The sequence below is a fragment of the Moschus berezovskii genome, chromosome 22 (assembly GCF_049115385.1).
Source record: "Moschus berezovskii isolate FMDL1 chromosome 22, NW_MosBer_1.0, whole genome shotgun sequence".
Classification (NCBI taxonomy): domain Eukaryota; kingdom Metazoa; phylum Chordata; class Mammalia; order Artiodactyla; family Moschidae; genus Moschus; species Moschus berezovskii.
Window position 1 is genome coordinate 7,058,286 of NC_142481.1, and position 27,778 is coordinate 7,086,063.

The window sequence follows — 27,778 nt, forward strand, 5'->3', positions numbered from 1 at the left end:
ACCCTAGGCTCAGGGCACCTCCCTCTCCCCCTCACTACATCTCAGCCTTCTCTCGGTCATCTGGTCATCCGGGAGGCACCAGGAGCAGAAGGCAGGGAGGACCTTGGGTGAGGAGGGGCCAGGCTGGGGCCAGGAGGGCAAGGTGCCGGTGGGTCGCCCACCTGTCTGTCCTGGGCTAATTTTAGCTGCATTATCCCTGGCCTGGCAAAGTGGGCCAGTGGCTCCCGCGGTGATTCTGCGGTTTCTGGGACACCACCGCGCTGGGTCAGCGGCAAAGTGGGGCGCAGGAGGGGCGGGGGGCCGCGAGCAAGGCCAAGGGCAGGGAAGGAGACACGTGCAGGCAGCATGGCAGGGCTGGGGGGGGCGTGTGTGCCCGGGAGCTCAGGAGAGAGCTTGGAGGCGGTAGGAGTGTCTGGGGGTGTGTCCAGCCTCCTGCCTGCCTCCCTCCGGTGGCCGGGAGCCACTGCCCTGGACCGTGTTTGTCCACTGAGTGTGCCCGTGGCCTCCAAAGGGCCCGGGCTCCTAGTCTGACTGCCACCCCTGCCCCCTCCCCTGCCAGCCGCCTGTGATGCTGCCGTCCCCCGTCGCCCCGTGGCCCCACGATGACCCACAGCCCCGCGTCAAGCGAGGACGAGGAACGCCACAGTGCCAGCGAGTGTCCCGAGGGGGGCTCAGAGTCCGACAGCTCCCCAGACGGGCCCGGGAGAGGCCCCCGGGGGATCCGGGGCCGGGGCAGCGCAGCACCTGGTAACCTGGCCTCGATCCGAGGCTTCCAGGGCCGCTCCATGTCCGTCCCAGACGACGCCCACTTCAGCATGATGGTTTTTAGGATCGGCATCCCTGACCTTCACCAGACAGTGAGCGACTGCCCGCTGGCCAGCGGATAGGGGGCGGTGGGGGGCTGTGGGGGGAGACGGGGACCACCAGAGTCTGCACAGGGAGGAGGGAAGGGGAGGGGGCCTCTGGTTCTGGATGCCCTCACACATGGCCCCCACTGCCAGGCCCCCATGGGTTTCCCCCAGCTCTCCTCTGTCCCGGGAATCACCCACAGCCCTCCACAGACCAGCTCAAGCCCCTTCTCTCTCTCCTGTTGCCTTCCCCACCAGAAATGCCTGCGCTTCAACCCCGACGCCACCATCTGGACGGCCAAGCAGCAGGTGCTCTGCGCCCTGAGCGAGAGCCTCCAGGACGTGCTCAACTACGGCCTGTTCCAGCCGGCCACCTCGGGCCGGGACGCCAACTTCCTGGAGGAGGAGCGGCTGCTGCGGGAGTACCCCCAGTCCTTCGAGAAGGGAGTACCCTACCTGGAGGTGAGACACCCACAGCCTTCCCAGCCCCTTTGCAGATGCGAGCGGCGTCTGCCCGCTCCCTGTTTCTTCTCCCAGCCCAGCCCTCAGCAAGGGAAAACCCCGTGGCCACTTCTGGATAGAAAAGGCGCCCAAAGAATCCCGGGGCTTCCCTGGTGGCTCAGAGGGTAAAGAATCCTCCTGCAATGCAGGAGACACGGGTTCCATCCCTGGGTCGGGAAGATCCCCTGGAGGAGGGAATGGCAACCCACTCCCGTATTCTTGCCTGGAAAATCCCAAGGACAGAGAAGCCTGGTGGGCTACAGTCCATTGGGGTCTCAAAGAGTCGGACACGACTGAGTGACTGAACACTTTCACTTAACAATCAGAATCAGAGAAGCCTGAGTTCAAATTACCAAGGCATTCTTACCTCTGACCGGCAGGCGGAGTGGCCTTGGACGAGTCATTTCCCTGCCCCAAGTTTCCCCTGGCCTATCAAAGTGGGAAAGGGTTCCCAATGACAGTGGTTATTCTAGAACATTCCCTGCGGGGTCCAGACACCTTAGGGGTTACAGTCCACAGGGCCATAGTGGCCCAGCAGCCCTCTGCCCACCTAGCCAAGACTCTGGGGCTGTTTTTCGTCCTGAGCCTGCACTGGCTCTTTCTTGGCTCAGAATAGGTCCAGACCCCTGACTCTGAGTCCTTTGTCTCTCCTGTCACCCCACCCGTGGCCTCAGTTCCGATACAAGACCCGTGTTTACAAGCAGACCAACCTGGATGAGAAGCAGCTGGCCAAGTTGCACACGAAGGTGAGAGGACCCTGCTGGCACTTACGCCACCACTCCCAGCCTGGGGCCCCCTTCCCTAACCACTTTCTCTCCTTCCTCTTCCCGACAACCCTCCCAAACCTTCTTTTCTTCTGCCAGCATCCCCCACTTAACTTGGGATGCTGTGTCATATTTGGGACAACCCCAAATGCACCTGATGACTCCATCACAGCCGTTTATTTAAAAAACAACTTTTTATTTTGTATTGGAGTATAGCTGATTAACAGTGTTGTGATAGTTTCAGGTGATCAGGGAAAGGACTCAGCCGCACGTATACACGTATCCACTCTCTCCCAAACTCCTCTCCCATCCAGGCTGGCACATAACGTTGAGCAGAGTTCCCTGTGCTATCCCTCCTTGTTTGTTATCCATTTTAAACACCACAGTGTGTACGGGACCGTCCCAAAGTCCTTAACTATCCCTTCCCTGCTCCAGCACACATCATAGTCTTCCTTATCTTCTCTCTTTGCGCTTCTGCCCAGGCTCCTGCCATTTCCACCCGGCTCCCACCTTCTTCATCCTTGGATTCTCCCCTCTCATCTCCTGGGGCCCCTATATCCATGCAGGAACCCCCCCACCCCCGCCAACGTGGCCTGAGACTCTGGCATCCAGTGTCCCTCTGTCTAGGGCAGTTTCATAGACACCCTGCAGTTCACACAATTCCAGAGCCTGAATCTCTACCAGATCCAAGGATGCGCTCCTCCGCAGCCATTTTTCCTCCTGGCATCTTGCTCTCTGGGGCTTCCCTGGTGGCTCAGTGGTAAAGAATCAGCCTGACAAGGCAGGGGGCACAGGTTTGATCCCTGGGTGGGGAAGATCCCCTGGAGGAGGAAATGGCCTCCCATTCCAGAATTCTTGCCTGGAGAATCCCATGGACAGAGGAGCCTGCTGGGCTACTGTCCATAGGGTTGCAAAGAGTTGAACACAACTTAGTGACTTAGTTGTGTACTCACACACCTTGCCCTCCAGTCCTCAGACTGTATGTCCCTGAGTCTCCTCTGGTCCCCTAAAAGCTGGGAGGAAGTCAGGGGGCTGCTTCGGTCAGAAGTGAAATGAACGATCCTTGACACTTGGGAAGAAAGCTCCCTGGCTGCTTCTTATCCTCACCCCCACGCCACCATGCACTTGTCTCTGTCCGCCCTGAAGAGTCCATTCATCCAGACCTGTACCATCTGCGGGAGCTGCCAGCCACATATGGCCCCCCAGGTACCTGCAGTGTGCCAGGTCCAAACTGAGCCTCACTGTGAATGTGAAATACACACTGGATCTTGAAGACTGAATACCCCTGAAAGTATCTCAGTAATAAATTTCATGTGGATTACCTTTTGAATCAGTAATATTGTGGATGTATATGATAGACTAAAAACAGATAGGTCATCAAAGTGAATTCCAATATAATTGGAAGGTCTTCTTCCTTTAAAAAAAGTATTGGCTACTAGGGGCTTCTCGATGACACATGTGGCTTGCTACGCGATTCAACTGGACAGTGCTGCTCCAAACCCAGCCTTGCCCCCTTCCTCCCTGACCGCCTGTCTTCTCTCTCTCTCTCATCTGCGGCTCAGACGGGGTTGAAGAAGTTCCTGGAGTACGTGCAGCTCGGGACATCCGATAAGGTGGCACGGCTGCTGGACAAGGGGCTGGACCCCAATTATCATGACTCAGATTCAGGAGGTAGGGAGCGGCCGGCAGGGTGGGGTGCTTTGGGAGGGCTGAGGAGTCAGGGACCACGAGGCCCAGGGGCTGCATGTGACCAGCCTTTCCCCCTGCCTTCCAGAGACCCCCCTGACACTGGCTGCCCAAACCGAAGGCTCCGTAGAGGTGATTCGAACTCTGTGCCTGGGCGGGGCGCACATCGACTTCCGGGCCCGGGATGGCATGACCGCGCTCCACAAGGCAGCCTGTGCCCGCCACTGCCTCGCTCTGACGGTGAGGTTTCAGATCCTCCCGGGGCCTCCCCAGAGCCCAGAGACACCCCCGAGTGATCGTGTGCTTCGCCCAGACCGCGTCTGGCCAATATCCCTGGCCCGTCCGTCCACCTCCCTGCTCCACAGTCACTCCTCTGACTGCACCCAAGACCATCCTGGGACCTCAGGGAGCCCCCACCCTCCCCAGCTCAAGGCTCGTGATCAGCTATAGCTGATGGTCACGTGGACGCTTACCCTGCCCCCAGGTACATCATGTTACCTTCCTGACACCCAGAACTTCTCCAGTCCCGCTGAGCCAGCAGTCCACACCCACCTCTGTCTCCCCGAGGTGTAGACTCTTCCTGGTGCCCTTTATTTTTTTTATTTTTTGGCCACATGGCACAACATGTGGGATCTTAGATCCCTGACCAGGGATTGATCCCGTGCCCCGTGCACTGGACGTGCAGGGTCTTAACCACCAGACCACCAGGGAAGTCCCCTGGTGCCCTTTTAAATACAGAGAGAGCTCCCCACCGTGCCCCCAGACACCATTCCCCCAGCTGCTCCCCCCAGACACTGGTCCTCCCGCTTCCCAACTCAGCCCTTCCAGTCACTCTTCTCAGCCTGCAGCCCGCACCCCCAGTGCCCCACCGTCACTCACCCGAGACACGGCCCTCTACTCCAGTTGCTGTTCAGTCGCTGAGTCCTGTCCGGCTCTGCGACCCTATGGACCGCAGCACACCAGGCTTCCCTGTCCATCACCAACTCCCGGAGTTCACTCAAACTCATGTCCATCGAGTCGGTGATGCCATCCAGCCGTCTCATTCTCTGTCGTCCCCTTCTCCTCCTGCCCTTAATCTTTCCCAGCATCAGGGTCTTTTCCAATGAGTTGGCTCTTCACATCAGGTGGCCAGAGTATTGGAGCTTCAGCATCAGTCCTTCCAATGAATATTCAGGGTGGATTTCCTTTAGGATGGACTGGTTGGATCTCCCTACTGCCCCAGGATAGTGCCTAAAATGTGCCTTTACAAGCAGATGGACCTTGTAGACCCTCAGTAAATATGCATGGGGGCTCAGAGCTAAAGAATCCTCCTGCAATGTAGGAGATTTGGGTTCTATCCATGAGTTGGGAAGATCCCCTGGAGAAGGAAATGGCACCCACTCCAGCATTCCTGCCTGGAAAATTCCATGACTAGTGGAGCCTGGTGGACTGCAGCCCATAGGGTCCCAAAAGAGTCTGATACCACTGAACGACTGAGCATGTACACATACCTTCATGGCATCAGTTTGCCCAGTCTTATTTTAAAATGTTCTTTCTCTCCTCCTACCCAAGGGCACTTGATCCCTCTTCATCTATAGGTCAGGATAGAGCACCCTGGAAGTTGTTGGTAAACTCCACAGTTCATAGATGATCCAGCCTAACCAGCCTTCCCTTCCCTTCTCCAATCCTTCCCTGAAGAACCCTGAAGGCAGTCAGACACCAGTCCAAAGGTCTGCCTCACAGCCCTGGAATTGACAGACCCTCTTCATGCACCTCCCTCCCCCAAACCCCTTGTCCCACCTGCTTCCCAGGTGGCTCTAGTGGTAAAGAACCCTCCTGCCAAGGCAGGAGACATAAAAGATGTGGGTTCCATCCCTGGGTCGGTAAGCTTCCCCTGGAGAAGGAAATGGCAACCCACTCCAGCATTCTTGCCTGGAGAATCCCCATGGACAGAGGAGCCTGGTGGGCTACAGTCCATGGGGTCGCAAACAGTCAGACAGGACTGAAGGGAATTTACACATACACACATACCCCAAACCCCACTCCTGCTCACGCCCAACCCTTCCCTCCCAGGCCTGCGCTTGTGCAATCCAGCAGCCACTAGCCACGGGCAGGGGAGGGGGGGCTGTTTAGATTTAAATAGAAGAAAATGAACTAAAATTAAAACTTCCGATTCTCAGGCTTACTAGCCACCTTCCAGCGGCTCGGTAGCCCCCCACGCGGCTGCCATGTTGGATCGTGCAGTTGTAACTATTTCCATCACCGCAAATGTTGGAAATGTGCTGTTGGACTGCGCCACCGCTGACTCTGTTCGCACGGCGCTGGCGCCGCCAACACTCCTCACACGATCGAAGCTGCCAGTCTTCCAGGCCCAGATCCGTTCCTCGAGGGGGACCACTCCCTGCCCCCACCCCAGCCCCCAGCCCCAGTGAGGCTGAGCCACGTCGCTTTGACCGGAGCTTGTCCCATTGCAGACCGCTTTCCCTGCCTCTTCTTGGGATCCCGGACCTCACCACACCTCCCACTTAGCCGGGGGCCCTCCTGCCTCCAGGCGCCCTTCTCTGATTGGTTCCCCACCACCAGCCTGTTGAGTAGGTGGGCACTGAGGCATTAAGCGTCTTCAGTGGCGCAGGCCGCATGGCTCATGGGGGAAGGCTGGGCAGGATTTCAGAGAGGGAGGGAGGGGTCCTCTGGAGGCATCGCCCCAGTCCCTCCGTTGTTCACAGGGATGAGAGGCCCCGACAGGGCAAGGGTCAGCCTCAAGGTCACTCAAGGGCATCGTGGCAGCATCAGCTCTGGCTCTGATCCCCTGTGGGGTTACCCAGGGTCTCTTCGTCCAACTGGCTCTTGATAACGAGCCACTACTTGTGTGATTGTCATCTTTTTTTTTTTTTTAACTTTTCCTAGGCGCTCCTGGATCTTGGGGGCTCCCCCAACTACAAGGACCGCCGAGGGCTAACTCCCCTGTTCCACACGGCTATGGTGGGGGGTGACCCCCGCTGCTGCGAGCTGCTGCTGTACAACAGGGCCCAGTTGGGCATAGCTGATGAGAACGGCTGGCAGGAGATTCACCAGGTGTGCCCGGGCGGCCTAGACAGGTTGGGGGTGGCGTGGGTGGCACGCAGCCCAGAGGGTGGGCGGGAATCAGGAATCCTAGTCCAAGGGCCTAGGGCTGCAGGTGCTGGGGTCCTCCCAGGGGATGGAGGTGGGAGTAGCATGGTCCCCAAAGAAGCACAGAGGTGTCACCACCGGGACTCGAAGAAAGTAGCCTGGAGCCCTGGGCCTTGGAATGACTGGAGACATTGACAGTGTGGGTCCCTAAGCAAAAAGGGGGCCTCAGAGGAGAAGGCAGGGGGAGTGGCGGATGGAGGGCTGCCTGACCTCCAGGTGAAGGAGAGAGACCGACGCTGTGGCCAGGTGGGTCTGACCCGGGCTCTTTGGCCCCCGGTCCTCTCCAGGCCTGCCAGCGGGGTCATTCTCAGCATCTGGAACATCTGCTCTTCTATGGAGCTGAGCCTGGAGCCCAGAACGCCTCGGGGAACACGGCCCTGCACATCTGTGCCCTCTACAATAAGGTCTGCTCTCCTCCTGACTCCAGTCTCCCGGGCCCCCCGGTGTCCCCCACCCCGCTCTTCCACTATTTCATTCATTTGTCCGTTCATTCATTCAAGAGAGGTTTCCTGAGCTCCTCCCCTGGGTCAGGCTCAGAGCCGGGGGCTGAAAGGACAGTAGTGAGCAAGACAGACAACCTCCCATCAAGGGACACACCCTGCCAGTGCGAGCCCAGGTGTTCAGAGGGAGGTCACCAGGAATCCAGGTCTCCATGCGGGCCCACATCTGGGCTTGGCCTTGGGGCTGGGTCGATGGAGGTGGCTCTCAGGAGGATGTGCCATCTGAGCTAAGATGAGGAACAGGTGGTCATGTACAAGAGGGCAGAAGGGGCGTTCCCGGCAGAGGGTACAGTCTGAGCCAAAAAACCCAGAGGGGAGAGGGTCAGGGTGGTTACTGGAAATGCAGGAAACTACAAAGGTCCTATTTTCTTTAAACGTTTTTTAAGGTGTATTTATTTATTTATTTATTTTTGGCCATGCTGGGTCTTCGTTGCTGCGCGCAGGACTTTAGTTGTGGAGAACAGGCCCTGGAGCACCGGCTCAGTAGTTTTGGCGCACAGGCTTCGTTGCTCCACAGCATGTGGGATCTTCCCGGACCAGGGATCGAACCCGTGTCCGCTGAATTTGCAGGCAGATTCTTAACTGTTGCTCGACCACTGGGGATGTCCTCCTTTTTTAAAAAAATTTTATTTTATACTGGAGTATACCTGATTTACAGTGTTGGGTTAGTTTCGGGTATACAGCAGTGATTCAATTACATGGAAACATATATCCATTCTCTCTCAGGTCTTTTCCCATGTAGGTTATTGCAGTCATTGAGTAGAGTCCCCTGTGGTATACAGTGGGTCCTTGTTGATTATCTGTTTTATATATAGTGTGTATATGTTGGGCTTCCCAGGTGGCACTAGTGGTACACGCTCCTATGCAGGAGAAATAAGAGATGCAGGTTCGATCCCTGGGTCAGGAAGATCCCCTGGAGGAGGGCATGGCAACCCACTCCAGTATTCTTGCCGGGAAAATCCCATGGACAGAGGAGCCTGGTGGGCTACAGTCCATGGGGTGACAAAGAGTCAGACACAACTGAAGCGACTTCACACACATGCACGCACGCAGTGTGTATATGTTAATCCTCAAGGGTCCTATTTCTCATGGGTCTCCATTCCGCTGCCAGTGAAGCACCTACTGCAGGGGACAAGGGACAGCCCCCGAGGCGGACAAGAGGGTGTTGCAAGTTATAGCGATTCAGGGCTGGGTGGGCAGTCCCCAGCTCAAGAGCGCTGAATGGAGGTGAGCGGTGAAGAGCTGCATACCCGCTGCAGCTGTGCTGTTGTGGCTGGCTGGGCTGGTGAAAGCTGGGGCTTTTAGCCTGATGTCCCCAGCTGGTTTGTCACCAGCGCACCAGGGGATCCTCGGCAGACGAGCCCAGTCCCCGAAGTCCCAGTCTCAACACCTGCTTCCCAAGGCGCTCTGCCCTTGGAGTGTCTCCCTGCCCTTGGACAGTTGCCTCGGGGTCTTAGGAGGCCAGGGCCTGGCATGGTGCGGCTGATCCATCAGCCTCTTCCCCCCTCCTCCAGGAAGTCTCCCAGAACAGCCCCAGCCCCTTCTCTCTCACCAGAACGCGCAGTGCCAGGATGTGGCAGGTAGCCACGTGCTGCTTTGTGGCAGTGAGCAGTCTGCTCGCTCGGCGCCCGCCGAGCAGGGAGAACGCAGTGTTTGTCAAATTGCCTGTACTTCCCCTCCCCAGTGCGTCTGTCTCTCCTGCTCCCGATGTGGGCCTCATTCCGGATTTTCTGACCCCACAGCTGGTGCGCAGGCCAGGGCACCCCGAGCAAGTCCCCTCCCTCTCTGAGGTTCCATCCAGCTCCCTGAAGTCAGGATAACAGCAGCTGATTGAAGGGGATGAAAGATCATGCGTGATAAGTGCTCATCCCTAGGAGGCAGCTATGCTAATAATAATGATTATTATCATTATCATTACTGTTATCAGTCAGGATCTGGTCAGGAGACAGAAACCATACCGGCAATTTGAAAGGGAAAATGTAGTGGAGAGAGAGAGAGGCTTCTCAGGTGGCTCAGTGTAAAGAATCCACCTGCCAAGCAGGAGATGCAGGTTCGATCCCTGGGTCAGAAAGATCCGCTGGAGGAGGGCATGGCAACCTGCTTCGGTATTCTTGCCTGGAGAATCCCATGGACAGAGGAGCCTGGTGGGCTACAGTCCATAGGGTCCTATAGAAAGGGAACAGTTACTCCGAGTGGGTCAGATGAGTCAGCCATTTCCCTCGCCTTGAGCTTCTACTTTCTCATCTGTAAAGTGGGTCAGTAACCTCTACCTCGCAAAGGATCAAGAGTGTGAATGTTTGGCTCACTCTCAGCATGGCGCTTAATGAACAGATGCTTGACAGACACAAGTTCTTCTCCGACTTTCTCTCCCCTCCTCTTCCCTCCCATACTTTAAACTTCCCAAGGCCCAGAGCTGGGTCTGAAAAATTTCCTCACTCTCTGCCCCTCTGGGCTCCTGGTCAGCCCATCTAGCCTCTGGCGGTGAGGGTCAGGGCCATGTCCGGGTTGTGAGCTCCTCAGGGGTGGGGCTTAAGTCTGTCAAGCACTCAGCCCCAAGGCCACGGCGTGTAGTAGGCTCAGATGCGTCTTTGTTGAATGAGTGAGAGCGAAGGAATGGGTGACGGGTCAGACACCCTGAGTCCCCGCCAAGACCGTCACAGCGTCTGGCTCAGAACGCGCAACAGGTGTTTGCTTCGAGGAAGACTGAACGACTCCAGGAAGGAATGAATGATGCGAACGAATGGTCTTTGCGTGACTCAACTCCACACCCTCACCCCTTCCAGGCCCGTTTCCTGAGCATCTACCTGGATGTGAGATGAATGCCCGGCCCCGGGAGGGCGGAGTGGGGGAACAGTCTGGCACAGAGGCGGATGTGTAAACCAATAGTTCAGTCCAGTGGGATGCGTGCTTGTGCTCCAGCACATACAGGGTGTTCGGGGGTGAAGCGAACTGCCGGTTGAGATGGAAGAGGTGCTCTTGGGCCTGTGCGAGGCAAGGTGACGGTGGGGGCAGGCAGATGTGCAAACACACACCCAGCACCAGTTTATCCTCGAGTCAGAAAGACAGCATCTGCACGCAGGGACACACACTCACACTCACAAACACGCCCGGAAAACGAGCCAGGCTAACTTTGCCGTCCAATCGGGGAGCCATCAGACTTGGGCGAGCAGAGTTGTGCTTTCACAGTAGACAGAGGAGCGCTAGGATCAGAAAGCTTAGTTTGAGTCCCAGCTGCCCCACTGACTGGCTGTGTGACCTTGCCCTCTCTGAGCCTGTCCCGTAGGATGGACCCGTACAAGCACCGTTGATGGGTCTGTCACATGAAGAGGGTGAGGCCAAGGACGTGTCTGGTGAATGCTGGTTAGGCTGGCATCTGGGGGATTTGGAGTGGAGCTGAGCTGGAGGCCAGGTTGGGTTTGGCCAGGCCAAGACAGAGGAGGAGGACTCCCCTCATCCAGCAGCTGTTTATTGAACAGTTCTATGGGCCAGGCACCATGCCAGGCCGTGGGTGCCACAGACAAAACCTTGCCTCTCCAAAATAGACAATGGGGTGGGGGAGAGATGCTGGAGATGAATAAAACCGAAATGTAATTTCAGGGAGGCAGTATTATAAGGAAAACGAGTTAATTCTGACTTAGAAGAATGCCCGGCACACACTAGGTATCATACAAATTAAAATAAAGCCAGGAACAGGTCAAGGGCTTATTTTTGACGGAGTCATCAGAGGGACCTTTTCTGAAGAACTGGCCGCTGTGCAAAAATGTGAATCCAGTGAGAAAGTGAGCTGAGTGGAGAGCTAGGGGCAGAGACTCCCAAGTCGAGGAAGCAGCAGGTGCAAAGGCCCTGGGGCAGGAGCATGCCTGCCAGAGAAGGGAGGCCAGTGTGCCTGCAGAGCCGGGAGTGAGGAAAGGTGGTAGCAGATGAGGTCAATGAGGCCGGGGCTGGGGGTGGCAGGGCAGGCAGATCAGCAGGGGGCCTCCCAGGCCAGGGCAAGGACGCTGGGTCTGTTGTGACTGACACTGGCAAGGAATTGATCTGGACTTGGATGGCATTGTCTCCCACCCCCACTCCCGACCATCCAGCCCTGGCCCCCACTGCCTCCTGCCTCCTTCCTTCCGGGTCTAGCAGAGTGTTCAAGTAAGGGCTCAGGACTCAGACATACCTGGGTTCGAATCTGAGGGTTGATCATCACCATCCCCCTTGGAAGCCTTATTTTCCTCATCTGTAAAATGGGGACAGTCATTTCCATCTCACAGAATTGTTGGGCTAGTCAGTGGCTACTGCCGCTAAGGTGCTCTGATACACAACATAGTAAGTCCCCCACCCCAAGAGGTCTGACTTGGCGGCTGTCACGCCGGATACTCCTGCAACCTAGGGGACATTTGGCAGTGTCTGTGGACCTTCTCTGCTGTCACCACTGAGGAGGGAGAGCTACTGGCATCTAGTGGCAGAGACCAGAGAACAATGCTCAATGCAATGCACAGGATGGCCCCGCTACAGAGACTTGTCTGGACCCTAAGTGTCAGTCGTGCTAATGATGAAAACCCCTGATTGGGAGGTTGGGGCAAGCAGATGCAAGCTATTATATATAGAATGGATAAGCAACAAAGTCCTACCATAGAGTACAGACAGCTATAGTCAGCCTCCCATGATAAACCATTAACCGGGCTTCCCAGGTGGCGCCAGTGGCAAAGAACCTGCCTGCCAGTGCAGGAGACATGAGACAGTGGGTTCAATCCCTGGGTCGGGAAGATCCCCTGGAGGAGGGCATGGCAAGCCACTCCAGTATTCTTGCCCGGAGAATCTCCATGGACAGAGGAGCCTGGCGGGCTACAGTCCGTGGGGTCGCAAAGAGTCAGACATGACTGAAGCGACTTGGCACACATGCAGGGAAACCATAATGGAAAAGAATAATTTCAAAAAATGATATGTGTGTGTGTGTGTGTAGAACAGAGTCACTTTGCTCTATAGCAGTAATTAACACAGTGCTGTAAATCAAGTATACTTCAGTAAAATAGTAATAATAAGAAAACCCTGGTTTAGTTTAGTAGCCATCCAATACACTATAACCCAAGTCACATGTAATTTTAAATATCCCAGGGACACTTTTTTAAAAAATGAAAAAAACACAGGTGACGTTAATTTTAGTAGCATATTTGCTTCAAAAATACTCTCCTTTCAAGTAATCAGTATAAAAACTATTGTGCTGTGCTCAGTTGTGTCCGACCCTTTGTGACCCCACTGTCTGTAGCCCACCAGGCTCCTCTGTCCATGGGGCTCTCCAGGCAAGAATACTGGAGCGGGTTGCCATCTCCTCCTCCCGGGGATCTTCCCCACCCAGGGATCGAGCTCACACCTCCTGCGTCTCCCGCATTGGCAGGCGGATTCTTTACCGCTGTGCCACCTGAGAAGCCCCCACAAAAACTACTAGAGAGATTTAAACTACACTTTTCAAGTCCTTGAAATCCAGTGTGCACTCTGCATACCCCGCACCCCTCCGTGTGGACCGGCCACGTTTAAAGGGCGAGTGGCCACTGTCCGGAGCAGGGCGGGTTCCCACCAGATGGTTCCAGAAGCTCAGCGCAGTGTCTGTGTCCGCCCGCGGTGACCATGACTGTTTTACTCTCTCCTTTCACCCCGTGCCGCTGACCACCAGGAGACGTGCGCTAGGATCCTTCTCTATCGAGGGGCCAACAAGGACGTCAAGAATAACAGTGGACAGACCCCCTTCCAGGTCTGTTGGGGCGGGTTGGGGGAGGCGTGAGGAACTCAGAGGGGCTAAAGCCTGGGGGGCTGGGAGGGAGGCAGGTGGTCTGGGAGAAGAGAGAGGCTGGACTTGCCGGGGTGAAGGTTGTGGGGGCAGGGCACTGGCCGGCGACCTCACAGTTTGCCTGTTTGTTTTTCCTCTCTCTCTCTCCTACCTGGGCCCCCCGTACCCCCTCACACTAGGTGGCAGTGATCGCTGGGAATTTTGAACTCGGGGAGCTGATTCGAAACCATCGAGAACAGGACGTGGGTGAGCGAGCTAAGGGGAGAAGTTGGGGTCCAGGGGGGTGCATGGTGGGACTGGGGAGTCAGCGGACCTGATCTGGGGGCCAGGATGGGACCAAAGAAACCTTAGAGGACTGCGAACACCTGGGCAGCGGGAGAGGTCGGGTTCCAGGCGCCCCGCTCTTTCTCATCTGAGTCTCCCCCTCTGCCCCCCCGGTCTCTGTGCCCACCTCAGTGCCCTTCCAGGAGTCCCCCAAGTACGCAGCCCGTCGACGAGGACCCCCGGGCACAGGGCTGACGGTGCCCCCCGCGCTGCTGCGGGCCAACAGCGACACCAGCATGGCCCTGCCTGACTGGATGGTGTTCGCCGCCCCGGGGACCTCGTCCGCGGGGGCCCCCGGCCCTGCCTCAGGGCCCCAGGGCCAGGCGCAGCCCGCTGCCCCCAGTGCCAAGCTCAGCAGTGGGACCCTGCGAAGTGCCAGCAGCCCCCGGGGCGCCCGGGCCCGCTCCCCGTCCCGCGGGAGGCACCCCGAGGAGGCTAAGCGCCAGCCCCGTGGACGGCCCAGGTAGGGGAGAGCTCAGCCCTGGTCCTGCAGACTCCCTTCCCACCCGAATCCCCTCCGGGGAGCCAGGGCTGTCCAACCCCCCCGCCAGGCCAGCCCAGCTGCCCACCTCCTGTCCCAGGGGTGGCTGCCCCCCTACCCTGCTGCATCCGACTCGCTGGTCCCCACCTTGGACCACCAGGTCTCCCCTCCTGACCCCGAGGCAGTGAGGGCTTCGTGAACCTGTCCGAGTTTAGCTCAGTAGCCGCTCCGTGGTCCGGCCGGGACTGGGGAGGGCGCCCAAGAGGAAGGTTGGTTCCAGCCCCTGAGGACAGGCAGGCAGACAGACAGACAGACAGCCTGGCCAAGGTTGAGAGGAAGCTCAGTGGGCGAGGAGGGAGACTGGAGGGGTTTCCAAGCCTGGAGATGAGGTCGCAGGTGGGGAGGATGAGCAGGGGGCATTGAGGGGAGCCGGCTGGAGGGCGACTGGAAGGGGGTGGGCGGAAGGAAGATGGTGGTGGGCTGGGGATGGCGGGAAAGGCGCTGGACCCAGCCCAGGAGGAAGCTGGGAGTTACCGAAGGCTCGTGAGCCAGGGATGACACAGGCAGAGCTCTGCTTCAGGAAGCTGAGTCAGGCAGGGTGTGCAGGCCCGTGGGAGGGGACAGAGCAGGAAGCCAGGAGGCAGGAAAGGGGGCCGGCGGGCCCACAGCGGGCAGGCAGGGGAGCCCCAAACGCCCTCTTCCCCCCACCCCCCACCCCCCCAGAGCCGAAAAAGGCACTCAGACCCCCTCCCCCACCCTGATGCTCCACCTCCCACCCCCAAGGACCCCTGTTCCCCAGAGGCGCCCCTTCCCTCCACGCGCCCCTTCCCTCCACTCCCCCCTGCCTCTCACACCCTCTGTGTGCAGCTCCAGCGGGACACCCCGGGAAGGGCCGGCCGGGGGCACGGGGGGCTCCGGGGGCCCCGGGGGCTCCCTGGGCAGCCGCGGGAGACGCAGGAAGCTCTACTCGGCGGTCCCCGGACGCTCCTTCATGGCCGTGAAGTCCTACCAGGCCCAAGCCGAGGGGGAGATCTCCCTGAGCAAGGGCGAAAAGATCAAAGGTAAAGCGGCAGGGTGCAGCTGGGCTGCGGGCAAGGGTCGGCAGGTGAACTCACCCCGCTCTCAGGGAGGGGGCCGGCCCGCGACCAACAGTTGTCCAGCACCTGGAGTGTCCAGGGCATGCTGGAGACCTCAGAGAGACCTAGGTGCCCCTCCCGCCTCGGAGGAGCAAACAGTGGCGCTCAGATGCGCTGCCAGGAGGCGGGGTCCAGGCAAAAGACAGGAGATGAGCATCTCGGGGACATCTGACCCCATGAGGTCCCATCTCGCTCACCGTCACCCTTGAAGGCGGGTGTCCGGAGCCCATTGTACAGTTGAAGGGGCAGAGCCTCGCACGGGTGAAGCGACTTGCCTGAGGTCCCCAAGCTGAACCCACAGTTCTTCTTGCTCTCTTGTGCAGAGAGTGAGGGACACACCGCCTTGACTTCACTTCCTGCCTCTGCCAGGCGCCTTCATCTGAGACATGGGGTGGCGGTGCCCGCTTCCCCGGGCTCTGATGAGACAGGCAGTAGGTGAAGCCGGTCCCTGCTGAGGGCTTCCTAAACAGAGGCTGCTGTCATGGGGGCTTGCCTCTCTTCTGTTTCCCTGCCTTCCTCTGGAAAACCATGCCAGGATCCCCCGCATGCAGACTTCACAAGGCTGTGGATGTGTGTTCTTGGACAGAATGGTGCTTTGGAGACAGGAAGTACCCTGCCGTAGTTCATTCGAGGCGGGGGAGCGATTCTTTGCCCGACTCTAGGCTGGCAGATGAGCCGAGTTGCACAGGAGTTGAGAAGCAGGCTGTCTGGGTTCAAGTCCCGGCTCCTGCACTTCCTAGCAGGGCAGCCTCAGGCAAGTGACTTCTCCGGGGCTCAGTGTTCTCATCTGTACAATGGGACCTTTGCGAGGATTAAAGGCGTCAGCCCTTGGAAAGCCCACAGAACAGTGATTCATACCTAATAAGGCCAGCTGTCATTATCATACGCGGCCCCCACTAGGGGCACTTAGAAGGGAGAGACCCTAGGCCCTGGGGGAAGCTGAGTCTGGGGGTGGAGGGGGGCTCTTCCCACAGGAGACATGGTTTAAGTGGGCCTTGAAGAGCGTGCCAGGGTCAGAGTGTCAGTCGGGTTGTGTAATTACATCTGTCTTGTAGTCTGTCTCCCTGGTGCCTGAGTTGCTGAAGAGGAGGTCACGTGTCACCAGGGGCCTGGTCATCAGGGCCCAGGTTAATGACCCGGCACACAGAGGGATGAAGGTTGTGTGGGGGGCAGGGTGGGCAGTGCCTCTGGTGGGGGTGCAGCGTGCCAGGGGAGCGTGTGTATGTGTGTGTCCGTGTGTATGGCCGGGTGGGGGGTCAGTTCAGTCGCTCAGTCGTGTCCGACTCTTTGCAACCCCATGAACCGCAGCACACCAGGCCTCCCTGTCCATCACCAACTCCCGAAGTTTACTCACACTCGTGTCCATTGAGTCGGTGATGCCATCCAACCATCTCATCCTCTGTCGTCCCCTTCTCCTCCTGCCCTCAATCTTTCCCAGCATCAGGGTCTTTTCCATTGAGTCAACTCTTCGCATCAGGTGGCCAAAGTATTAGAGTTTCAGCTTCAGCATCAGTCCTTCCAATGAACACTCAGGACTGATCTCCTTTAGGATGGACTGGCTGGATCTCCTTGCAATCCAAGGGACTCTCAGGAGTGGGGGTCAGGTCTGTGCAAAAGAAGAATGGGAAGCTGAGGTCAGAGGTGAGGGACCCTCCCACAGGCAGAGGGCCATGGGCTGCATCTTTTATGTGTCTTTCTGAATGTCAAGCCCAGTCATCAGACGTGCTGCCCTGATTTCATATCCTTTCCTTTCCTTAGAAGTTCCCTGATTGACTCAGAGCATACTCACAACCGTGATGTCACTGGGCTTCTTCATAGCCCGATTAAGGTAGCAGACTCCCTCTGCTCTCAGGACCAAAGCCTAGGGCCTCAGCCTGCCCTGCAAGCCCCTCCTCTGCCCACCCTGCCCCCCACACAACCTCATCACAGGCTACCCTTTCCTTCACCTGCAGGGTTCCAGGGACCTTATCCTCCTCATCCTTCCTCAAACGCCCCAAGTCTTTTTCCACCCTAAACTCTTTGCACATGCTGTTCCTTCTGCCTGGAAAGCCTATTCCCCCTCTCTCTGCTCCTGCACTCCCTGCATCCTTCAGGTCTCAGCCCGTATGTCACATCCTCTGAGACACCTTCCTGATCCCCCCGTGCCATCAGATTTATTTGTTTATAAAGATTATTTTTTTGGTGTGGACCATTTTTAGTCTTTACTGCATTTGTTAGAATATTGCTTCTGTTTTATGGTTTATATGGAATCTTAGCTCCTCAACCAGGGATCAAACCCGCGCCCCCTGCATTGGAAGGCGAAGTCTTAACCTCTGGGACCACCAGGGAAGTCCCCTCATCAGATTTATACACCCCTGTCTGGTTTTTCTCCAAAAACCCTCTCCTTTCCCCCCTCAAGTCCTGACCTCCGTTTTCCAATCCTGGGGTCACCTGTAGAGTTATGCCTCCACTGGCTGCCAGTCTGGAAGCTCTGTGGGGACAGGTACCGCGTGTGCTGTGTCTGAGAGCTCGACTCACTTCCCTGGTGGCTCAGACAGTAAAGAATCTGCCTGCAATGCCAGAGGAGACCCAGGTTTGATCCCTGGGTGGGGAAGATCCCCTGGAGAAGGGCATGGCAACCCACTCCTGTATTCTTGCCTGGAGAATCCCATGGACAGAGGAGCCTGGCGGGCTGCAGTCCACGGGGTCACAAAGAGTCGGACACGACTGAGCAACTAACACAGCAGCTCCACTCGGGCCCTAGCCTGATGTCTGACTCATGACTGGCACAAAATATATATTTGTTTAGTGAACAAATGATTGATTCCCAGATCATCCAGCCGGGCATGGCAGAGTCAGCCAAGAGCCCAGACCTCTTGACACACATCTGCTGTCTTCTGTGACCTTGATCCTGGCTGGGGTTTCCCCAGACCCTCTCAGAGGAGGTGATCAGTGCAGGGCAAAGCATCAGATGGCCCCAACCCCAACCCTAGCATGGCTTGAACCACCCCTGGGCAAAAGGTTTTTCTACTCTAGCTTCAATTTCATCTATAAAATGGGAAATCAGTTGTTACCTACCAAGGTGTAAGGATAGAGTGAGTGAAGGATGTGAAGGGTCCAGTGGGAGCAGAGCTGTGAAAGATGCTGGAGAGGTGGACGGCTGTGGGCTTGTTACTGTCGCTCTCGTCACGATCAGGAACAGCAGCAGCAAAGCACTGGAACAGAGAGGTAGCAAAACAGGAGTGTTCAAATCCAGGCTGCAAAACCAGGGCAAACGAGCCTGAGCTGCTCCGAGCCTCTGTTTCTCCATCAGTAAAATGGGGCGAACAACAGTGCCCCCGCTTAGGGTCCTGGCCCCAGTGAGAGTTGGATAGACGTTAGTTGTCCCTACCGCCCATCATTGTGGGTCAATGCATGCTTGATGTCTAAGAGGTAGGGGTGGTAGGCAGGGGCCTCCGGTAACAAGCAGGGGAGAGGAGAGACGATTCTAATCTCCCGTCTAGAGCCAGAGGAAGCAAAGAGACGGAAGGAGGGATCAGGGAACAGATGACAAAAGGTTAAGTGGCAAGGAGACTGCGGGAGGTGGCAGGGGTAGTGATGAGGTGTAACACGTGACCCAGGAGCCTAGCGGGGTTTAGGGAAGTTACGGAATAACTGAGCTGTGACTGGTTACCAGGGGAGATGAGAGCCAGTTGTGGACATGTCCCTAACTTGCAAGGACCACGTCATGGGACACAGCCCTTCTCCCCAGTGCCTCTTGGTGTCCCCATTGTGTTCAGGAAGCTACTATGCAGGAGTGACTATCTCCCCCTTCCCCCTTGTGGGGCTTCCCGATGGCTAAACAGTAAAGAATCCGCCTGCAATGCAGAAAACAATGCAGATTCAATCCCTGGGTCCAGAAGCTCCCCTGGAGGAGGAAATGGCAACCCATTCCAGTATTCTTGCCTGGGAAATCTCAAGAACAGAGGAGTCTGGCGGGCTACCGTTCGTGGGGCCGCAAAGATTGGGACATGATTGAGCGACTGAGCACACACACACACTTCCCCCTTGCCCCTTCCTAAGGATGCCCTTGGGCCAGGTTCTGGGCAAGGTGCTGAGAATTGTGGAAAGGCTGTGCATCAAGTGTTGGGAGTGGGCCGGGTAGGGGAGGTGTGGGCAGCACGGAAATGCAGAAATGTTTCTATTTTATGTCCCCACTCCCCATCCAGTGCTTAGCATCGGGGAAGGAGGCTTCTGGGAAGGCCAGGTCAAAGGTCGTGTCGGCTGGTTCCCCTCTGACTGCCTGGAAGAGGTGGCCAACCGCTCCCAGGAAGCAAAGCAAGGTAATGAGGAACCCCCAGGTGTCCCCGACTTACTCTAAATTCTTGTGTCCCTTCCTTTCCCCCTCCTGGTGGGGGTGGGAGGTCAAAGGCTTGGGCCAGGACCCCAGGAGGTGAACCCATGATTTCCAGAGTAGAAGGTCCAAGGTCATCCTTTGTCCCCCTGCAGAAAGCCGAAGTGACAAGGCAAAGAGACTCTTCCGGCATTATACCGTGGGCTCCTACGACAGCTTTGATGCCCCAAGGTAAATGTCCTTACACCTTCGGGCAACCCCCCCACCCCAAATCCCTCCCACTCCACCTTTTAAATATTTCCTCCACCTTTTAAATATTTCCACCACCTCAAAGCCCCCTCTTTTGTCTGCTCCCTCTAACGTTTGATCCAGGGTGGAGGGAGGCAGGGTTAGCTTCAGATCACACAGCCCAACCCCAAACCATCCTTGGCAGCCACTGAGACTGCCCAGCTCTGGGGTAGCCAGAGACCAGTGAGGTGGACTGGGGCAAGGTGGGGATGCCTGGGGGGCTGGGGAGCTCACCTGTATGGTGGCTGGAGGCTCCTGTCTCCTTCACGTGCTGCATCTCTGTGCAGTCCTGTGCAGCGGAAGTGTGTGCATCCCATGCTGGCCATGTCGGGGGTGGGTGGGGACAAGCAGAGCAACCCAGGTGGGGTGGGAGCGGGGAGAAGGCACACTGACACCTTTCCCCTCCCTGGCTGCTGGCTGTCTTGCTTCTGAAGCTTGATGGATGGGATTGGCCCAGGGAGGTGAGAGGGGAGGGGAAGGGAGGGAACGGGGTCAGGAATGGGAAGGAAGGGGTGCCTGGGGGCGTATGGATGTGCGTGTGTATCCCTGGAGCTAAAGTTCCCCTGTGCGTGACCGTCTCACACAGTCGACAAGCATCCCTATACAGATTCCCCAGGCGTATTCTTGCCCATGTGCCTCTGTAGGTGTGCATGACACGTGTCTGTGTGCATGTGTGGCCAGAGGCCCTTGGAGTTCTAGCCCCGTGCACATGCCGTGACGGTGAGAGGGTGTGTCCCGCTCGGTACAGATGGGTGCATTTGTGGCTGTCAGTTCTGGGTGCACGATTGTGACTCATTGTGCGGCTGGCTCTCTCTGCACCTCTCTTTCCCCGAATCCGTGTGTCTGAGAATGAGGGCCAGTGTTTTTCAGAGATGTCCAGTGTGTCTGCTTACCACCTGGGGACTGGCGGTGGGTCTCTGCACATGCCTGTCCCTCTTCATGCATGTCGCTGTGTGTGCGCATTAACGCATAAAGTTGTGTGCATGCCTTTGTGTCTGTCCGATTGATCTGGAATTCAGGACCTGGGGTGTTGGGGGAGGGGAGGGAGGAAGCGGGGAGGACTCCAGGGATTGAGCTTTCAGAAGGGCCAGGCTGTGGGGGAGGGATGGTCATAACTGGGCATCTGAAAGATGACATCCCCCCCCACACCGCTCCCCCAAATCCAGGGAAGGGTCTCCTTGTTCGTAGCATCCTTCCATTAAATGTGTCCAAACCTACGTGTCTGTGTTCTGGCCAGTGGGGATGGATGGGGCGGGGGAGGGCCGGGAGGTGGGGGAGGAGAGAAATGACAATATGGGAAGAGAGGGTGGGACTGGGGTGCCACCCTGCGCCCCAAGTGTCCGAGGCGCTTGACCATTGTGCGTGTTCGCCTGGCACGTCTCCGGCTCTGGGCACTGGGTGAGTATCGAGGTCCCCCCCCCAACCACCGGAGTCTCCCCATCAGCCTCTGCTTCTTGTCTCTTGTCAGTGTCTCTTTGGGTCTCCCCTTGGCTTTGGTTTGGGGGTCGTTTGCTCTACCAGCTGGATGAGGGTGGTCGCTCAGCTTCTTCCTCCTCTTTCCTCTGCTTGTCAAGTGCGTTGCCCCGCCTCTCCCTCCCTTCCTGCCCGCTGGCATGTGCTGCCCTGCGCGCGGCACGTCTGAGCTTCTCCTCCCCCCCCACCTCCGCTCTCCCCGGCCCTGCCTGGGGTGGCCTGGCCCGTGTTGTGACCCTGCCTCCCAGCCTGAGCTGTGCCTTCCCGCCGCGTGTAACCCCTCTTGGCCTCTGCTGCCCTCTCTCCGCTCCCCGGGGGTCTGCGGCGCTCTCTCTCTGGCGGGGAGCCGTGGTGCGTGGATGTCCCTCCGCCTGGACTTCTTTGCGGGGAGGGGTGCCTCTCCCTGCTCTGGCGCCCAGTCTAAACGTCCTGGCTCTCCCTTTCCGGCCCCGTCCAGACTGTGTCGGGGTGCATCGTGCGTCTGTCTGCCGCGGGGGGCGGGGGACAGGGCTGTGCGTCCCTTCTCGGGGTCTCTCTCGCCGCGCCGTCCCCCCCCGGCTCGGGAAGTGGGGCTCGGTGTCCGCGCGTCCCTCGCACGCGGTTGCGAGGCGTCTCGTGTGATGTGCGTCCCTCTCCCCGCGCTCCCTCGCTCTGCACCTGCGCGGGAGGGCTCGGGAGGGGGGAGGGGGCGAAGGGGGGCCCAGACCGGAAGTGCCTCCCCTTCTCCTCCCCCCGCGCTCGCCCCTCCCCCGTCTCCCGCCAAGGGGGCCCCCGCGCTCCCCTGCCGGCCCCCTCCCCCCGGCCCGGCCCCCTCCCCCGCCCGGCGCAGGACGCCAAGGGGTTAAGCCTCGCGCCCGCCGCCCGCCTCCGGAGCTGTCCGCGGTGCTGAAGCCGGCGCCGTCCGCGGTCCTCGCGCTCCCGCCGCGGCCCGACCCCGCGGCCCGCGCCCCCGCGGCCCCCCCCCGGCATGTGAGCCCCCGGCCCTGCCCTCCCTCCCGCGGGAGGGCGCGCGCCCCCTCCCCCTCCCCCTCCCGGCGCGGGTCAGCATGAGGCGGGGCCTGGGGGCCCGGACACGGGGGTTCGGCCGAGCGGGGACGGGGACGCGGCGGCGGCGGCGGCGGCGGGGGCGGCCGGCACCGGGACCGGGGCCGGGGCCGGGGCCGCGGCGGCGATGGCTCTGTCAGCGGTCGGCGGCGGCGGCGGCGGCGGGGGTCTCGGGGGCGGCCCCGGGGGGGGCTCCCTGCCGCAGCCGCCCCCCGCGCTCTCCTCCAGCTGGCCGGCCCTGGGGCCCCGGCGGCGCAGCGTCTGGTATATCTACAGGTAACGGAGCGCGCCGCCCCTTTTCCCCCCGCGGCCCGACCCGGAGGCCCCGGCCCGCGGTGACGACCCTCCCCCAGCCGCTGATCCCTCATCCCTGGGGCTCCCTCCCCGTCCCCAAGCCTCCCGCCCCCTCCGCCCTTCTCCCCTAACCTTCCCTCGGCACTCAGCCCTTTCCGGACCCCTCTTCTCTCCCCTTCGTTTTCTCATTTCCCCCAACCCGGGCCTCTCTCCCCGACCCCCCTCCCCCGACACACACGCACACACACACTCCTCTGGCTCCTCATCGGCCCTTCTAGGCCCCCTTCAGCTCCTTCTCCAGGACGTCCCTCCTAAGGAGGCCCTCCAGACGGACTCCACTCCGGGATTCGGGCCCCGCTTGTCCTTTCTGCCACCCTTAGCGCCCCCACTCTAGAGCCCTCCCCTCAGGCATCTGCACCCCAGGCCCGCTTTCCTCTGATCGCTGTGTCCCCGCACCCCTTCACGGAGTTGGCAAGTCCCCCCATTCATACCCCTCGCTCCCATTCACAGTCATCTCCCCCCATCACACACGCATCCCGCCCCCGTTTCCCCTCCCCTCCTGTTTTTCCGCTGCGTGTCACTGTGCGACGGTGCGTGTGTTCCTGTGGCTGTGGCGGTGTGCGTGCGTGTGTGAGACTGCCTGCAGCCCTGTTTGTGTGTGTGTGTGTGTAAGCGAGAGAGAGAGATGGTGGGCTCCCAGCCCACCCCCCCAACTGTGTCCATCTGTATGTCCCTGTTTGCCGGCGTCTATCTCTGTGTGTGACTTGGAGCAATAGCGAGGCTGTCTGGGGACTAGTGTGTTTGCGTGTGTGTAGGGGGGGTCTGTCCCAGGGACTGCGGCTGTGTTTCCCAACACCCACCTTCCTTGACCAGGCCTGTCCCCTCCCCCACAACCACCCTTCAGCGGTCCCCATCCCCACGAACCCCTCTCCCTGCCCCCAGGGGTCCGTGCCTGTGTGGGGCACGTGTGCTGAGACTCGGTCGAGCTTCTGCACGGGGAACTGCATCTGCTTCTGTGTGTCACTTCTCAGCATGGGAGGGGGTTGACTTCCCTGCGGGGGGTGGTAGGACTCTGGGCAGGCTGTGGAGAGGCCCCGTGGAGCTGGGACACGGGGAGGGGCCTAGTGCCAGAGGGGGGCGCTATGTACAGCAGCAGACTCTGGGCTGTGGGATGCTGGGTGTGCGAGAGGGACCTTCGGGGTGGGGGTGGGGGGAGTGGAGGCTGCTGCAGTCCCTGTGTGTGGGATCTGGTGAACAAGAGCCGGCCGCTGAGCTCCAGAGGCCGCCCAGGGTCGCCGAGGGATGGCCTGGGGCGGAGCATTGTGTGTGCTCCTGCAGGGCAGGTAGTCAGCCCTACGGGAGCATGAATGGGGTGCTGCGTGGGTCGCGAACGGTAGGGCAGGGGGCGGAGTTAGAGGGTCTGGGTAGGAGGGTGGCAGGATGGAAAGAGAACAGGGGGGAGTGGGGGATACTGAAGTCGGGGGAGGAATGGGGAACGCTGGAGCAGAGCGTATGTGCCGGGCGAAGGGAGGAATGGGGTAAGGAGGGGGTGCAGGAAGTGTGGAGAGGATTGGGAGGCAGGGATTCAGGCAGTTCAGGGAGAGCACAGAGAGGAGATGCCGGGAATGTAAATGAAATGCAGCTGCCAGTGAAAGGAGACAGAAGGAAGGGCGAAGTGAATTGAGGATGCGAAAGTAGGAGGAGGCTTCCACGGATGAGAATGGGGTGGGGGGGAACTGGAGTAGGAAAGAAACCCAGGATGCTGTAGGGGATACAGTGGGGTTCTATACTGAGACTCGAGGGGCTGTAGGGGGGATGAGGGCAAAGGAGAGGGAGAGCTGGCCTGAGACGGGGTGAGGAGGTCACAGAAATCTGTGGGAGACAACTTTGGGAAAGGGGATTTGGGGTGTGCAAAGGCAAAGTGGGAGCTAGGGGCACAGCCCCGTGGGGTGTAATGCGGGCTTGCAGAGGTGAGAGCTAGTGGGGAGTGGGTTAGGGTCCTGGGGAGCTTTCAGACCACTTTGGGGGGATCCAGGTGCAGAGCAAGAAGGTACACAAGGGAGCAGGGGAGAAGGAATACCAGGTGTAGGGAGCTGTGGGCGCAAGAGGGCAATTGGGCAGTTCAAGGAGGATGGGAGAGACAGCACACACAGCTGGGGGTCGCATGAGCAAGTCATGGGAAGGAGAGGTGTACGTCCAGGATAGGGAGACTCGAGAGGGGGTAGGGGTGATCTGCTGGTGTTTGGATATTATTGGGGTGTATGGTTGCCTCCCACTCCAGTATTCTTGCCTGGAGAATCCTATGGACAGAGGAGCCTGCTGGGCTGCTGTCCATGCGGTCGCACAGAGTCGGACATGAGTGAAGCGACTTAGCATGCATGCATGCACGGGTTGCCTATGGGGAATTCAGATCTTGGCTGTGACGTTTTTTTCTGGCAGGTGTGATCTTGAGCAAATTTATTTCCCTGTGCCTCAGTTTCTTCATCTATAAAATGGGAATCATAACAGCCAACCCCTCCCAGGGGACTTCGTGAGGACTGCATGCATGCATAAATGTAAAATGCTTTGAATGCCATCTGGCATTCAGCAGCGGTTCAATAAATGTTACTTGTGCTACAGGCATAGCCTGGGATAAATTTCAGGAACTGGAGGGGCACGTTCATGGTGAATTGGGGCAAACGTATATGTGTTGGGGTGTTTGGTTTCAGTGGAGTGGAGGGTGTTACTATTGCAACTCCCTGGGTATTTTCTAGGGAATAGTTGAAGAATGTTGCTCATTATGTGAGCTCAGGCAAGTTGCTTGACCTTTCTGTGCTTCTGTTTCGTCCTGTGTAAAGTGGAAATGGTGCTCACGCCTCCCTAGAGGCTGGCCGTGGGAGATGACGCGTTGAGTCACTGACCTGTGAGGGGCCCCAGATACTGGTTGACACAAAGCATGGACTTTTTCTTCGCATGTAATGGATAAAGGAGTCTTGCTGAATTGTATTAGGGGCCAGATGTTTGGGGGAGGCTTATGTATGAAGTGCGAGGAGAGTGTGGGGGTGAAAGATTGAGGGGGATGGGAAGGTAGGGTTTGTGGGGTGGATGAAATGAAAGTGAGACTGCTGTAAATGAAGAATAAAGGGGGTCTAAAGAGCATTACTGGCCACTGGGGGCCCCTGGAGATCCAGAAGGGCTATGGGGGCAGCGGGGGCATGAGGGCTCAGAGGAGGTTGTCAGGCTACACGGTGGGCACAGAGCTGGGGACAGGATGCTTCGGAGTTCACGGTCAGAAGCAGGCAGCTCTAACCTCTCAACCCATTTCTATTGGCCCCATCGTTCACCCACTCAAGGAGCCTTCTTGACCTCTTTCCTCCCCTTCTTCATCACTTTCAACCGCTTCCGTCCTTCTCTTCCAACATTCTCTTCACTCAGATACAAGGTGATCGATCCCTGGGTTGAATATAAGGTCTAGAAGACATAGCGGATATTGTGTAGACATGTTTACTGGAGCATCGCCAACTCTGAGCCAGGGCAGTTGTGGGCTGTGTCTACATGTGCGTGCCTTCTGTTGGGCCCATGGGGTTCTAACAATGGATGGGAGCAGGGCTGGGGCCAGGGCGCATGTGCAGAGCATTGTCCCTATGGTACAAATATATGGATTCAACCGTGGACGTGTCGGGGGTCATGGGAATATCCAGCGGGGCTTGTGTGTGTGGAGGGGTTGGTGCTGAAATACAGTAGGAGCACATTAAGTATTATTGGCGTGTGCTGGTTTGTGTTCGGGGGCGTGTTATGGGAATAGACTGAGATCAGAGTGTGGGGGAGTTATTATTGGAGCATACTGGGATGTGTGTGGGGCGTTGCTGAAATATACTGGAGTATTCGTGGAGGGCTGTTTTGCCAAACCTGTGGGGGTAGGTAATTGGAACACGCAGGGAGCATGCTTGTCTATTATTGGAGTGTGTTGGGGCCTGTGGATATTATCGGGGTATTCTGAGGGGGCTGCGTGTGCACTGGGCCGGGTTTCAGACGTGACTGCAGGGTGTCTGGACGCGGCAAGGCATGTTGCTTCTGGGGCAGGGGTGGGGGGTAGTGGGTATTCTGAAAAGCCTGGAGCCGGGGTGCCTGGGTATTCCTGCTTATACTGGGGCTCCTGGAATGGAATGGATGTGCAGGCCTGATGTACACCGTGGTGACGTCTAGGGTTTGCGGCTGTTACCTGAGTGAGCCCGGGGCCGGTGTTGAGAGACGTGAAATAGGTCTGCGTGTAACGGAACTTTCCTGGCTATGTGAGCATCCCCTAGTACACTGGCTGGCTCTGGTGGCCTTGTAGGGAACTCTCCACGTATTCACACGCAGTTTTCATTTTGCTAGAATCCTCTGACCGCATGAAGGAGATCCATTTGAGTATGCCAGGAAGTAGACGTCATCGCTGCACGCTAGAATTCTCTGTGGCGATGGAGACGTTCCGTATCTGGGCCATCCAGCGTGGTAGCCACTAACCGTGGCTGCCTGGCCCTTGGAAAAGTGGCTAGTGAGGCTGAGGAACTGAATTTTTCCATTTAATTTTTAATTAATTTGCATATAAACAGACACAGGCAGCTAGCGGCCACCATATTGGAGAGCTGCTGAATAAGCAGTATTGCAATTTGCTCAGGGACCTGGGGAGATGTTACTGTAGCATATATATGTGTGTATATGGTCCGGGAGTTTGGAGAGGTATCATCCAAGTGTCCTCTGGACCAAAAGACTTGACCAAAGACCGAACACATCCTATTGCGCATGCGCTATGTATGCATCACTCTGCTGAATACTATACACATTATAGATTAGGGAACTCACACAGTGACCCCGTCAGGTGGGGTCTGTCATCGTCCGATGCGATAGACAAGGCAACCGAGGCCCCAAAGGTTAAAGTCGGGGCTCAAGGTCACAGACAGCAAGTAGCCAGCAGGGCCTCCAGCCAGGCTGTCTGGCGATGTGGCAGTTTACCTCTGAGTTCCTCCCGCCGTGCTTGCTGAATGGATGGGTGGATGGATGCACCGATGGATGAATGAGGGAAGAGTGAGTGGGAGACCGCGCACGCCAGGCTCCGAGGGGGAGAGGCCTGTCAGGGCTGCTGCAAGCGGACGCACGTGGAGTGGGTGAGGAGGCTTCTAGGAGGAGGCGGGGGGGCGGAATGAAGGGTTCCCGAGCTTAGGCTCAGGTCACCAGGTGGCTGGTGG

The 27,778-nt window shown here is 58.1% G+C and overlaps 1 protein-coding gene across 1 annotated transcript in view; it reads left to right on the plus strand.

Moving 5' to 3' along the window:
• Positions 1 to 510: 510 nt before the first annotated feature.
• SHANK1 (SH3 and multiple ankyrin repeat domains 1) overlaps positions 511 to 27,778 on the plus strand; it is a 45,489-nt gene continuing 18,221 nt past the window's right edge. The window contains exons 1-13 of the mRNA XM_055411366.2: positions 511 to 857; positions 1,107 to 1,310; positions 2,024 to 2,095; positions 3,676 to 3,784; positions 3,888 to 4,039; positions 6,686 to 6,853; positions 7,237 to 7,353; positions 13,106 to 13,183; positions 13,399 to 13,465; positions 13,676 to 14,006; positions 14,892 to 15,085; positions 19,348 to 19,461; positions 19,628 to 19,703. Coding sequence (XP_055267341.2) covers positions 603 to 857; positions 1,107 to 1,310; positions 2,024 to 2,095; positions 3,676 to 3,784; positions 3,888 to 4,039; positions 6,686 to 6,853; positions 7,237 to 7,353; positions 13,106 to 13,183; positions 13,399 to 13,465; positions 13,676 to 14,006; positions 14,892 to 15,085; positions 19,348 to 19,461; positions 19,628 to 19,703 — 1,937 coding nt within the window. The 5' untranslated portion in view covers positions 511 to 602. The remainder of the gene's footprint in view (positions 858 to 1,106; positions 1,311 to 2,023; positions 2,096 to 3,675; positions 3,785 to 3,887; positions 4,040 to 6,685; positions 6,854 to 7,236; positions 7,354 to 13,105; positions 13,184 to 13,398; positions 13,466 to 13,675; positions 14,007 to 14,891; positions 15,086 to 19,347; positions 19,462 to 19,627; positions 19,704 to 27,778) is intronic.